General features: G+C 33.6%; 1 protein-coding gene across 2 annotated transcripts in view; it reads right to left on the bottom strand.

The window, feature by feature from the left end:
* The window catches only part of LOC125659073 (pleckstrin homology domain-containing family A member 1-like), a 59,175-nt gene that overhangs the window by 10,705 nt on the left and 32,963 nt on the right, over positions 1–15,507 (bottom strand). The window contains exons 12-13 of one of the 2 annotated variants that reach the window (XM_048890617.2): positions 9,515–9,595; positions 1,686–6,566 (exon numbers count right to left, since the gene is read on the bottom strand). In XM_048890617.2, the coding sequence (XP_048746574.1) occupies positions 6,429–6,566; positions 9,515–9,595 (219 nt within the window). In that variant the 3' untranslated portion in view covers positions 1,686–6,428. Of the gene's footprint in view, positions 1–1,685; positions 6,567–9,514; positions 9,596–15,507 lie in introns of those variants that run through there. The other variant, XM_048890614.2, reaches the window with a different exon arrangement.

The following is a 15,507-nucleotide window of genomic DNA, read 5'->3' as shown; positions in this document are numbered from 1 at the left end:
TTGGGCGAACAAATAATTTTATCTTACAACAATGCTGTTTAAAAACATTATTAGTAAAAATTCGAATATCTCGAGAACTCAACAACAAATTTGCCTGCAGCCCAACTTGCAAATCATAGGAGTTCAACGGTACGCAAAAACAGTTACTGTATAAACAATATACATATTTTTCATTAATCTAGAGTGTTTATGGCTAAACTATCATTTCAGAATTTAGCAAATCATCTAACGTTTCCACCCTCATTGATCTGAGGCGATATGCTTCAAAATACATTAATTAAATGTAATCAAACATTGTTTTTAATTTTCATTTCCTTTCACTGTATATAGTTTAACGTCCCGCTCGAGAATTTTTCACTCATATGGAGACGTCACCATTATCGGTGAAAGGCTGCAAAATTTAGGCCTATGCTCGGCACTTACGGCCTTTGAGCAGGGAGGGATCTTTATCGTGCCACACCTGCTGTGACACGGGGCCTCGGTTTTTGCGGTCTCGTCCGAAGGACCGCCCAATTCAGTCGCCTTGTACAACAAGCAAGGGGTACTGATCTTTGTATACATGTGCATGATATCAATAAAACAGCACTGAAAGATTAAAGTCCAATTCATTTTATCCCTTTTCAGCAAAAACAATAAAATAATTGTAAGCAAGTTTTTGCGAGACAATTTTCATCCAATTTCACCTACAACTCATAACATCGTATCTCTTAAAATTAAAAATATCAAAAGTTGTCAGTATGGATTTTTTTCGCCATTTTAACATATCCAGAAAACCTGATCGCTAGTCTATAAGCATGCGCATTACCAGAAATCCCCCTTGTAAGTCTTTACAAGGGGCGAGGAACCTTTAGTAAGGGCACAACATAAGACATTTCATTACTAAAACTACCTAAAAATAGACGAACATATATTTTTGACAACTATGTGGGATGTTCGGATACCAGGTAACCCCCCCCCCCCCCCCCCCGAGATTGATCATTAAATGCAGGGTGTGGGATTCGGTATAGGATATGATTGATTTTTCACTTATTGATCAGTAGCCATTCTGTAACTTAAGCGTTAGTGGCGGATCCAGGACCGCGCCTTCCTCACAAACTTCATTTAAATACAGAAACATCTCCAAAAATACAACAGCAAATGTGCGTCTTAATTTGTCAGAATTCAGTAGCTTTAAGAGGCTTCGCCCACTGGGCCTGCCCTGGACCCACTGCGGGCTTAAAGACAGCTCCAAGACCCCCCTATTTGTGTTGAAATCAAGACCAAACATTTTTACGTATAACATATGATATTTGAAATATGTTACAGAGGGTGGGCAACTGGGCAGAACATGTAGGAGAGATTAGGCCAATTTATTGAATTAACTCAGATTGCACCAACATAATGAATTAGTCTGCTCCTGCCCATTAAAGCTGAATAAGTTTAAATTCAACCAATGAATCATCTGAGAAGAAATTTCGTCAAATCTGTCCAAAATGGGATGTGGTCAGCTCTAATGAGACTACAGTCACGGATACCCTAACGTGGAATGGAATTGTTGTGGTTATGAATCACATCCTTTCAGTGTTTGACAGACAATGTGTGGTTCATAAATACTGGCATCACCGGTAACTACAACACTGCCTCCTTTGAAAGTCTGGAACCACTTACTAAATTAACTGAATGAGGAAGAAGTTCAATCATCAATATAAGATTTTTAAAAAGTCTTTATTTGATGAAATGTGCAACCTTCAAATTTCACTTTGGAACAAAACAAAAATGATTTCATCCAGAAAGATAGGTCTTTTGTAGCTGATGACACAATACTTTCCTTGTATTTGTCTGCAATTCTTTGTACAATATACATACGTGTATGTTTGTAGTACAATATACATACGCGTACGTTTGTAGTACAATATACATGTGTGTTTCTAGTACAATATACATACGCGTATGTTTCAATGATTGAAGTAAATTGCTACTGCATGTGTAGTACGTCTAATATCAAAATATGTCTATCCACCAATTCATCTTTTGTTAAATATGCATTTAAAGAATTCTTATTCACAACAGATATTTTTGTAAATGATTTCTCTGTCCATTTATGCATTTAAAAGAAAACTTGAGTAAACTTCATTTAATTTTTGTAAACTAAAATCCTTATTATAGAAAAGATTTTCGCTACATTTTATGATAAAAAATTAATATTTCAAAATTCTGAAAAATGGGCACCTTGTAACTCTACACTAATGACATTGTATAAAAATCACAATGCTGACATCAATTGGTTATTCTAATTACAGAAAAACCTAATCCACAAACATGTAAATCACATTCAATAAAAAGCTTAAGATATCAGCAAACAACACATACATACAAATACTTTGTAAATTTGTAAATATACGTACTACACAGAATTGCTTAATACAGTACATTCAGCAGTAGGAACTCATAGAAACTATATTCAAGGACCTCACTCAAACAAGAAACTATATTCAGGTTTACCAGTCAAGGACCTCACTCAAACAAGAAACTATATTCAGGTTTACCAGTCAAGGACCTCACTCAAACAAGAAACTATATTCAGGTTTACCAGTCAAGGACCTCACTCAAACAAGCTATCTTTTAATGTAACTAATTACTGAGTACAATAGAGTACACTTATATTATGACCCCTGGGTCCAGGCCTCTGCTGGTGGACAGTTTGTCCCCGAGGGTCTCTACAGCCCAATAGCTAAGTAAATGTACTTTGTTACTAGCTTGAAATTACGGAGGTATATTTAATTGCTGTTATAAAATTTAGAAATTCATTTCAAAATTAAGGATTATCTCCCTCACGCATAGCTCTTATCCTTAGATGAATTTGACTCCACTTTTTTTGGCACACTGTTTTTCCCTATAATAGCTTTAAAACTTCATTGTTATTTCGGATTTCAAACATTTCAGTTGAGCATCACTGAAGAGACATCATTTGTCAAAATGCGCATCTGGTGCATCAAAATTGGTACCGTATAAGTTTTACATTACTGTACATTCCAATATAACCCCCCCCCCCCCCCCCCCATTCAACTACATCGCAAGCTTTGAGAGCCTGTCCTGGCCCAAGCAAATCAGGACTTAAAACTGTACTCATGGAGGTCTTTGTGTTGTAGAACTAGATAAAACCAGTATCGAGTGTGTGGCTGTTTGTTAATTTCAGACATGTATGGAGTAATAAGTAAATTTCAAAGTATCTTATTGAAAATATAATGTCAACATAAGCATTAACGATTTTTTGTACATATTACAAGAAATGCTATGCAAACAAATGATCATAACACATGTTTCTCAATTAGTCTGGACGTTGTTCCATGTTACAAGTACAAAAGATGTCAACAACAAAAAATTATTCAATACTTAAATATTACTGGTTTAAGGGGCAAACTCACCAAAGTGGTGCCTAGAACATCTTTTATGACTTTACTAGAAAAAAACTCAACAAAATAATGCTTAACTCAATCATACAGTGTTATTTATTTTTGTGCATTTTTCACCCCTTTCTGCATTTTCTCCACTTTGGAAATGAATAACCAGATATATGGATTTCAGAAAATGACTTAAATCAGTTACATTACATGTTTTAGTGAGAGCCCTGACTGTCTACGGAGCACACAAAACTGATATTTTGGAGAAAGTTCATGCTGGGTACATTGAATCTCATATATAATGACGTATACAGAAAAATTCCTTTCACCTGATAATGGTCCAAAAATGTGAAATTGCATCACACTATTTATAGTAACATGAATATCTCTCTTCTTGGTAGATGAGATAATTTACCTCACACTTTAAATACTGAGTGAATGGAATGTAAAATGAAGATAGTAAAAAGGTTTTTTTTCTGTATACCACATCTTAAAACTTGTTCTATAGATATACATATATATGATGCTGCATGTACAGTAATAAAAATCATAAACACTGTTCACTAAACATGTAAAAGAGAATTATCTTCATGCATAATGGATAAAAGAGCAAAATTATTATAAATTAATTCAACAAAATTTCTTGTAGCAAGCACTAGACTGAAGATAAAAACACCTTCCTACATTCTTATACACAATATAAACATACATCACATTTCATATATATTTCATATATACTATAAAAAGTTAAATGCTGTACTTCTCATGTCAAATTCATACAGCAAATACACAACATGTGGTTTAAAGCATTCAATTTGTAGATAAAACTGTACTAGGAGATATTATCTTGTCTGTAAATCAATGTCTACAATCTCTTGTTTAACAAAGGATGTTATGACTTAAAGTGTGTTTTATTCAAGAGAATTTGTGTCGTATACATGTATTGCCGTTAGAAATCAACCATACTGCTGTTCTGTGTGTTTGATTTTCAAAATTAAACATAAACAATTTGATGCATGCATTTCTGCTAGTTTATGTCATCACCTTGTAGCAAGAAGAGAACCCAGATATTTAAGGAAAGTAATGGCTAAATTATTCACTATTTGAAAATGGTATGGTAGATGCATGCCTTTTAAAGTTTGTAATGTCAAAATAATTTGTTTTGATATCATCATCTAAGGCATACCAGACTTAATCTTATTATGAAATCATTGGTGAAATATTTAGTCAAGATGGTTCAGATTTCTTTCCTTGTCAACAGGATGAGTTTTAAAATGCTTTTAAATTACATCACTAAAGAGAAAATTAATTAAAGTAATGTATCTAAATCAGCTAATCCTAATTAGAGATCTTTCCACCGTCTCAATGTTTTAAAAAAGTAAAGGAATGTTTCAAGTTGTGTGATAATATTTTCTAGAATAATAAAATGTAGTGTTTTATGAAGGAGAAATCTATGACTTTAGACGTGAAATCAACATTGCAAATGTTAAATTTGTATGAAAGATTGAAAAAATTGCATAAAAAACTATGTATGACCTTCAATTCAAGGAGATGAAAACCCTAATCAAGGATCTTTCATGGTATTTAGGATATTCGATCATTATCATTCATAAAACAGCAAAAGGGCCATAAATAGTCCAAAAGGGCTTTGTTCCATGGAGGGTTAAAGAACATTCATTAAAATTAATGAATTTAAATTAAATTTGTTTTGAATAACATGATTTTAAAGAGATTATTCCCCAACCCAAAAAGATTTGAACTGATTATCTTGCATGATGCTAAACAGCTAGGTTCTACATGTATAATGAACCGTGTTCATACTAAATCTACACATCCTCTTTTGGATGTTCCTAATGCACTGAAGTTTTTAACCTGCTCTTTCTCATGGTACCTTTTCATATTTTCGTTTCACTAATCAAAAGAATTATACTACATTCTATATTTAATCTAATGATAACATTATTCAGAACAGAAAAACAAAATTGCTCTGGAAATTTATTTTTACCATCACGACCACCAACCTCTAAAAGCTGTAGAACTTTAGCTCTCTCTCTCTAAAAATGGATCTCTGCATGGAAAATTTCCAGAGTACTATCCCATTTTTCCCAAGAGAGCTACAGTTCTGCACCTATCTAAAATAATACCAATAAAACAGACAAATTTTACTCCCTTAGATTTTCTAACTATGCACGTAGCAATAGATTAGACCCCCACTTTAAGTGTCAATACATCCATTGGGGTTTTTCCATGCACAATTTATGGATTAGTGGCTAATTTTAATAAATAGCAAAATATCTAAACAGTGTGTGTTTAGTTTGTAAGTTTTGGGTCATATCTATCTTAACGTACAGTACAGTTTTAGGATTAGATGGATTAGAAATGGCAAATATTGTAATCATTAATCATTCTTCAGTACTCTCTATGGATTCTCTAATGTTGCAACAATTTTTGCGATTAGGGATTGAGAAAGAAAATGCCCTGGCTTACAAATTAAAGAAGTCAGTCAGCAGGAAAAAAATGGATATATGGTAATTTACATTTCAAAAAACCTGTAAATTACCGATGTCTGATGTAAATGATCAAGTACGATATGTGATATCTTTATCAAAACAACTGACCATCACTAGTTCTTGCAAGAGAGCAGTTGAATACGAAATTTCAAAACAGAATAGGCAAATGAGATCAATAAATGGCTACATTTATACTTGTTTTGACTCAGTGGCAAATATTGTATAGATTCTGTTAATACTGCATACACAAACACTATTGACTATTTGTTGCAATTATTCAATACAAATTCAACACTTGTTGTCTACACGTTCCTGACTGATCATAGTTCTGTAAAGCTTTATAATAAATGAATAATGGACGCATATTTTTCTACATTATAACCGTTTTCTATTAATACCAGTATATGCAGTTTATATGCACAGATCTATCAAATTCAAACTGTAAAAAACATTTTTAGATACATGAACAAGTTATATTGTTTGTTAGACTAGATGAGTGACCTTTGCGTTAATTACTGTTTATATGCTGCTGAATATTTCATTTGTTGCGGACCCGCTGTAATTTCCTCTTTAATCTACTGCCCTGTCTTTTAAGCCCTGATTCACTTTGTTCTGGAGGTGGGGAAACAATCGCAACCTCCTGACTGTTCACATCATATTTGACAGGTGTATCTTTCTACGAAAATAGCCAAAAAGTTTCAGGTTTCAACGGGAAAGATTTTGACATTAAACATAATTGATTTACTATACAGCCCACATGCTGTTTATGTAAAAGACATTGAATCACCAGTTAACTACATGTATCCTTGAAAATTTCAATATCAAGAGTTTAACTTCTTCTCAAATTTCTTTACTCCAAAAGGAGCATTATATATGGTCTAAAACATAAAGACTAAGTCAAATATTTTGAGAAGTTAGAGAGCAATTAAAATTTAGAGCTGTCCAGATGGGACTAAATACCTCCCACAATCAAGATTGAACCTGAAGCCCAATCTTCTCTTACAATCACTCATTTGGAACAAGATGTGTTTGCTAAACATTATGCCCCTGGTGGCAACAAAAGAATGCTCCAAGGCCAATGCCACAGGGTAAAAAATTTGAAAGCAATAGAAAGATTTTGTCATAAGGAATACACATATGAAATATGGGAACCCTATCACTAATCACGCAAAAGTTATGAGTTTGGGTTAAAGTTTTGAAATTTGGGTCAAACTTAAAGGTCACAAAATCATAGTACCAAATGAAGGCCTTGTCATAAGGAATCCATAGATAAGATATGAAAGCTCTACCTTAAATAGTTCAGAAGATATCACTTAGGTTTTCTTTTCATAAATGTAGGTCAAACTCCAAGATCAACATCACAAGGTCAAAACTTTGGTACCAAAAGAAATATGTCTTGGCAAAAGGAAAATGAAAACAATATCACTCACCATTCAAATATTATGAGGAAGGTTAAAGTTTCAGACAGAAAGACAGACAGGATAAAAACAATATGCCACCAATCTTCAATATAGGGACATAAAAATATTGCTTGAATGCAGCATTCAAAGTACAGTTAATTTGCCAATGAGAATAAATGATGCAAGATTGGTCCATAGACATGTAGCTTTATGTACTTTACAGGAAAACTACAAAATTCAGTTAGAGGCAGTGTTTGAGGCATGAATCAAAGAAAATATCCACGTATCCACACATCAATATTCATCAACTGGAAGCATACATGTATCTAGATGCTATTCTTAACCAAAGTCACTGATGCATAAACATAGGTCAGACACAACATTCAAGGATGCACTATACAAATTCTGCCAATTTTGTATATTGAAAGTCTCTGATATGTTCTACTTTTCTATTTTTTCGTTTGTTCACTGTCCACTTGCCATTTGTTCACTGCATTCAGCAGGCACTCTCTGTTCACCATTCACCAACTCTTCGCGTTCAACATTCACAAAGCTTTTAGAATTCACTCACCATGCACTCACTATTCACACATTATTTAGTTTTCATTTTCTTTGTCACTTGAAGGAGCTCCGAAAATGAAAAATGTAAATATAAGGGTGGAAAGAGTTCATGGATATTAAATACATAAGTATTAATTTGTTAATTATTTCTACAAAAAAAAAGTCTAAACTTATAACAACTTAAAAGAGATAAGTCTGAACTTATATTCAACATAAAATCATCGATCTAATCATAAGATTGTAATTCTTATTATCTATTTCTCTAACATGATGGAAATATACATCTACTGGTCTTAATAGTCAATTCAAAAATCAAATGTCACACTCAAAAAATAATTTTGGACAAGTTAGAATAAATTCAATACATTAATATATAGAAATATTGACCTTCAATGATGTTATTGGTTCTGTCTTAATTCAGCATTCATTCACCATTCACTCATCGTTCGCTCACATGGTTCAAGTGGTAAAGTAGAACATTTCAGGGACTTTACGACTTTCATGATAACATTACGACTTTCATGATAACATGCTTGAAACATGTCTCAGTGCTCTCCAGTCACCATATAAAAACCCAAAATGATATCCAGACCCAGCATTCCAATCTATAGAATGAAGTGTTTTTAAATTAGACCAAGTTTGGATAGTATATTTTCTGTCGTGAGGAAGTAGGATGCCACTTTTCTGCCTTTCCCCACCACAATCACTGAGGCATAAAACGAGTGACAGATGCAGCATCCGAACCATGCATTAAAAATAGCATCCACAGGTGCCATATGGCAGTCTGATTTGTGTATCATTTGTGATATCAAAGCAAGGAAATAAACCTACAATTCAACTTTAAAAGTACTCACAGACAGACAGACAGACATGGTGAGATTCCAGTGTATCTCATTGCATTGTTAGGGTATGTAGATTTGCCAAACATTCTCATTTAGAGTTAAATATTACTACCAAAGTTAATTTTGTTTAATTTACTTTAAATGCAGCAATTTGCTAGAACAACAGCATTTTATCGATTAGTCATGGTTAATCAGTATATGTTAAACTAACATATGTAATAGCATACATGTATCTGCATGTGACTCTGGAGTTAATCATTAATTGTGTTTCATTGCAAAATATGAAAAAATATATACTCACACTGAAAAGTGCCATGTTACAGAAGAAGAAAAATGACAAGATGGGGCATTAAAGGGGATGACAATTTCAAATACATGTATTCCAAATGTTGAGTATTTGGCAAGACAAAAAAATTGTTTTATGTCAAATTGAACATTCTTTCTATTGTACACACAGCTAGTTTAGGTGAGTATTTCTGTGAGGATCTGGTAATATAATTTGTTTTGTTAAGAATATATGACTAACAATTTTGTGTCCTTAAATACATTATACCTCAAGGTCAAACAAGAATGATCATTAGACACTTAACAATTGCTTCAGCATTTTCCCATGCATCAAAAAATGGATTCCATTCATACAAAAACATTCAACTAACATGTGATGAGGACAACTTCTTAACAATGAGGTACTCTTTCCAATGTCTATAGAATAGTACTCTATGATGGTTGTAGGTTGATACATTTTCACTCATGCTGAACAGAGAGCGCATTTTTTTTTCATGCGAAAGGAGACAAGCGGTCCATGCTGTATTTAGTCATACCCATTTGTTCTGAGGGAAGACCTTGGTCACTGAGAGGTCAACTTCGTTGGGGTCTATGTTACCTCCACTTCTTCTTTGTGACTGAAAATTACATATCATCATTAAACACTGGAAATAAAGTTCACAAAATATCTGTGTATTATATATACTTAAATACACTCTACAATGTAAAGAAATCAAACAAACTGGATTTAAGAAAATTATAAATACGCACACACACACTGATTTTCAAATGATGACAATTTGATACAGTGTAATATATTAAGGAATGAAGTATTTCTACTTCTTTAAGTTTAAGAGCAGTAGATGTCAGTAATTTTCAGCGAAATTATTAAAAGAGAATCTATCTCTATTGGGAATCATGTTTATAAATTTGCTTTTCCTGCATGGTTTGAATTATGGTAAGTTTTCTCAATGGATACACCTGATAAACTGGGCAGTAATCGAAAACAGGTCAATAGGCAAACACCAGCCATAAAAATGTTCAACAATAATCAAACACGATGCCATAAATCAAAAGCATCCACACAGAGCTGGTGCCACTTTGAAAGAGATAAAAATTACAAACATCACTGCCTTAATGACTATCCAGTTTATGTACTATATGTCATAAATCTGTTAAATCTTCAGGGTCACTTCACTTTATTTCAGAATGGAATGCAAGTTCTTGTGATACTGTCATAAAAACAAAGTATACTCTGTAATTAAAGCTTACAGGCTTATCTGAGGGTACTAAAATTAATACATCAATTAATGAATATAAATTTTATGTATACTATTTATTATACATGTTGGTACATTAGGGTTGATAGATGTCAATCTTTCTGTTATAAGGGTGGGTAGGATGGGTCATGCAGGGCTATGTTCTTCAGCATGATGAGCTTAGAATATTTACTCATATTCCCTGTCTAAAAAATACAAAACCCAATATGTATCAAAGTCTCAAATGCCTTGCATGAAATTTACTTTAATCTTTTTCATGTGTGCATGTATGTGTACATGTATGTATATGTGTTAGTGTGTGTGTGTATGTGTATGTATGTGTGTACATGTACATGTATGTACTGAAGTTGAATGTATTTAATGTGTACATATGTGTTTGTGTAAGTGTATGTATATGTGTAGGTGTATGTGTACATGTATGTATATGTGTATGTGTATGATGTGTAAGTGTAGGTGTAAGTGTATGTGTACATATATGTGTAGATGTATGTGTACATTTACGTGAATGTGTATGTTTATATATACATGTATGTGTACATGAATGTGTACGTCTATGTGTACATATATGTGTATATGTATATGTAGGTGTATGTGTACATATATGTGTAGGTGTATATGTAGGTGTACATATATGTGTAGGTGTATATGTAGGTGTATATATAGGTGTACATGTAAGTGTATGTGTACATATATGTGTAGGTGTATATGTATATGTATGTGTACGTATATATATGTAGGTGTATGTTTAGGTATATGTATCAGTGTATGTACTGAAGTTGAACGTATTTAATGTGTACATGTATAGGTGTATGTACACATGTATGTACTGAAGTTGAACGTGTGTGTATATGAATATATGAATATATATATATATATATATATATATATATATATATATATATATTGTTTAGGTAATGGAAAACTACAGTGGCTAGCCAAAAAATATGTGTGTATATATTGATCATACTATACTGATTACATAAAAGCGTGATCCAGGTATATTGTTATAAGCGGAGTGAAAATGAAGATGCTTCCATGATTTGCTAATTTAATGTTAACAGAATTGATTTCCTTTCATGTATAAAAGTGTGTTCATGAATTTTGAAATGAATTCTGAAATTATCATGGATTTTAAAACTTTATTTCACTCCAAAACTTATCTTCAAAAACTTTAAACACACAATTAATTTCCTCACAACATTAGTACACTAAACCCAAATACCAGTACACAGTTTTAATTCCTAAATCTGAGCACAACTGGGATCTTTATCTCTCTATGTGTTTATAAATGCATCCAGTTCTGATTTCAGTGGATGTAAGATTTTCAGACATCCCCCACCAAACCAATATTTTTCAGACCTCCTTTAAAAAAAAAAAAAAAAAAGGGAGCTGCTATAACCATGACTTGGTATTCTGATTTCCCATACAACAGTGTACCAGTCAGAGCATGTCATTGTATGATAGTATCCATACAATAGTGTACCAGTCAGAGCATGTCATTGTATGATAGTATCCATACAACAGTGTACCAGTCAGAGCATGTCATTGAATGATAGTATCCAGAAACTGACCAATCAGAGCATGTCATTGGATGATAGTATCCAGAAACTGACCAATCAGAGCGTGTCATTGGATGATAGTATCCATACAATAGTGTACCAGTCAGAGTGTGACATTGTATGATAGTATCCATACAACAGTGTACCAGTCAGAGCATGTCATTGAATGATAGTATCCAGAAACTGACCAATCAGAGCATGTCATTGGATGATAGTATCCAGAAACTGACCAATCAGAGCGTGTCATTGGATGATAGTATCCATACAATAGTGTACCAGTCAGAGTGTGACATTGTATGATAGTATCCATACAATAGTGTACCAGTCAGAGCATGTCATTGAATGATAGTATCCAGAAACTGACCAATCAGAGCATGTCATTGGATGATAGTATCCATACAATAGTGTACCAGTCAGAGCATGTCATTGAATGATAGTATCCAGAAACTGACCAATCAGAGCGTGTCATTGGATGATAGTATCCAGAAACTGACCAATCAAAGTGTGTCATTGGATGATAGTATCCAGAAACTGACCAATCAGAGCGTGTCATTGGATGACAGTATCCATACAATAGTGTACCAGTCAGAGTGTGACATTGTATGATAGTATCCATACAATAGTGTACCAGTCAGAGCATGTCATTGGATGATAGTATCCAGAAACTGACCAATCAGAGCATGTCATTGTATGATAGTATCCATACAATAGTGTACCAGTCAGAGCATGTCATTGGATGATAGTATCCATACAATAGTGTACCAGTCAGAGTGTGACATTGTATGATAGTATCCATACAATAGTGTACCAGTCAGAGCATGTCATTGTATGATAGTATCCAGAAACTGACCAATCAGAGCGTGTCATTGGATGATAGTATCCATACAATAGTGTACCAGTCAGAGCGTGTCATTGGATGATAGTATCCAGAAACTGACCAATCAGAGCATGTCATTGGATGATAGTATCCAGAAACTGACCAATCAAAGCGTGTCATTGGATGATAGTATCCATACAATAGTGTACCAGTCAGAGTGTGACATTGTATGATAGTATCCATACAATAGTGTACCAGTCAGAGCATGTCATTGGATGATAGTATCCATACAATAGTGTACCAGTCAGAGCATGTCATTGGATGATAGTATCCATACAATAGTGTACCAGTCAGAGCGTGTCATTGGATGATAGTATCCAGAAACTGACCAATCAGAGCGTGTCATTGGATGATAGTATCCATACAATAGTGTACCAGTCAGAGTGTGACATTGTATGATAGTATCCATACAATAGTGTACCAGTCAGAGCGTGTCATTGGATGATAGTATCCAGAAACTGACCAATCAGAGCATGTCATTGGATGATAGTATCCATACAATAGTGTACCAGTCAGAGTGTGACATTGTATGATAGTATCCATACAATAGTGTACCAGTCAGAGCGTGTCATTGGATGATAGTATCCAGAAACTGACCAATCAGAGCGTGTCATTGGATGATAGTTTCCATACAATAGTGTACCAGTCAGAGTGTGTCATTAGATGATAGTTTTCAGAAACTGACCAATCAGGGTGTGTCACTGGATGATAGTATCCATACAAAAGTGTACCAGTCAGAGCATGTCATTGGATGATAGTATCCAGAAACTGTTCTATTTCTTAAACATTATATATCTTCATTCTAGAGCCGGTGACGGTGAGATTGGTTGTACTGTCCCTACATACATGTAGCTACATAACTGTGAGATCGGTTGTACTGTCCCTACATAGTTACATAACTGTGAGATTGGTTGTACTGCCCCTACATAGCTATATACATGTAACTGTGAGATTGGTTGTACTGTCCCTACATACATGTAGCTACATAACTGTAAGATTGGTTGTACTGCCCCTACATACATGTAGCTACATAACTGTGAGATCGGTTGTACTGTCCCTACATAGCTACATAACTGTGAGATTGGTTGTACTGCCCCTACATACATGTAGCTACAATGTACATAACTGTAAGATTGGTGGTACTGCCCCTACATACATGTAGCTACATAACTGTGAGATTGGATGTACTGTCCCTAAATAGCTACATAACTGTGAGATTGGTTGTACTGTCCCTACATAGCTACATAGATCAACTATAAGAAATCCAAGTTTGATATCTTTCCAGAATACTGTCATTTAGAGTTCATCTGGTGACTGAATTATTGATACCTTTCAATGAACCAATCATTTTTCAGCAGAACAATATAGAAAAGTTCAAACTTACAGGTCAGTACAGCTAACAAAAATTAGTCTTAAATTCCATCCTTGTCTAAAGTTCACACTACATGATGTTAATGAAACCACAGAACCACATATACATGCCAAATACATCAGCGTTTCTCATATCACATGACAGCACCAACAGTGAACTAAATTCTGTGATCAACCAATAGGTGTTTCTTCTAGTGATTAGATTAGGTCAAATAAAATTCCTACTACAGGTTTTACCGTAAAGGGGTTACCGTCACTTGATCATCTTTCAAATTGCCAAAGTAATAATCTTTCAAACTATATTGCCTCACCACAGGCGAAACTGATATAAACATGATAAAGAAGTCAAATTTCTTATCAATAAAGGTTTTTTCAATGTTTCATTCAAAAATGTATCTGAAATACCAGAGATTGTCTCCCCTTTACAGAGTGTATGCAGATGTCAATACAGGATGAGATTATGATGGATTACAGATTTGCAATGACTAAGGTGATGAGTGCTTCACTTCACACCAATGATCAACCTCGTTTTGTGTTCAAATCATTGTCTCATACATATGTAACCGAACTGTTGTCGTAGGATCCTGCAAAACATGCAAGTAGGTTTCAGACAAACACATGCAAAAAAGATAAGAGACCAATCAATTTAAGTCATTCAATCTGTACTATAATGTGTATATACTGTTACACATACAAGAATTTACAAAATCATCTCAGGTCCTGTTTTAACTTTATATCAAGTTACATAATTACTTTTCCTAAATCATATAATATACATACATATGGTAATCTATATATAGTTTCAATGAAACAACTTGGGATATTATGTTACATACTGGAGATGTACCTATTTCCACAGGGTCAAAATTCCTGTTTTGTCACAAATAGAAACTTCCACAGATTTCAAACAGAGAGTTTGATTTTAAAATGGGAAAAAAATTGGCATTCTTGAATGTTTAAATTACATAGATTTTATGTGGTGATCTTAACTGTTTTAATCTCCTAAGGTAACTCCATACTCCCACTATTATGGGAGTGTTTAAACATTTTTAAAATGTTTGTCAATAACATACATAACCAGAATGTCAACATCAGAAAATCACACATATTCATTACACACCATATCATAGTATAATACTACATATAAACAGGTTAAAATGACAAAACTTTCGTTTAAAAAAACTGCTACTTCATTAGAAATTGTGGATATCAGGGAAAACATTCAATAGAGAATATACCATCATAGGAGTTATTGCCCTTGACCATTCATAGTAAATATACCCTTTTTTCAGTTTTATTAAATAGTTTACCAGATTTTTTATTGTACCATTGAATAAAATTCCAACCAAAATATACCTATCTACAGATGTATCAATTAAAGATTTTGTGAAAATTAATTATGTCATATGACTGTTTAATTACTTTCACTCGTATTGCATTACCGTTTAATGCACAAATAGTTA

This window comes from Ostrea edulis, chromosome 9 (assembly GCF_947568905.1).
Source record: "Ostrea edulis chromosome 9, xbOstEdul1.1, whole genome shotgun sequence".
NCBI lineage: Eukaryota > Metazoa > Mollusca > Bivalvia > Ostreida > Ostreidae > Ostrea > Ostrea edulis.
Note: the sequence above shows the minus strand (reverse complement) of the source record. Positions and strands in the feature narration are given on the sequence as shown.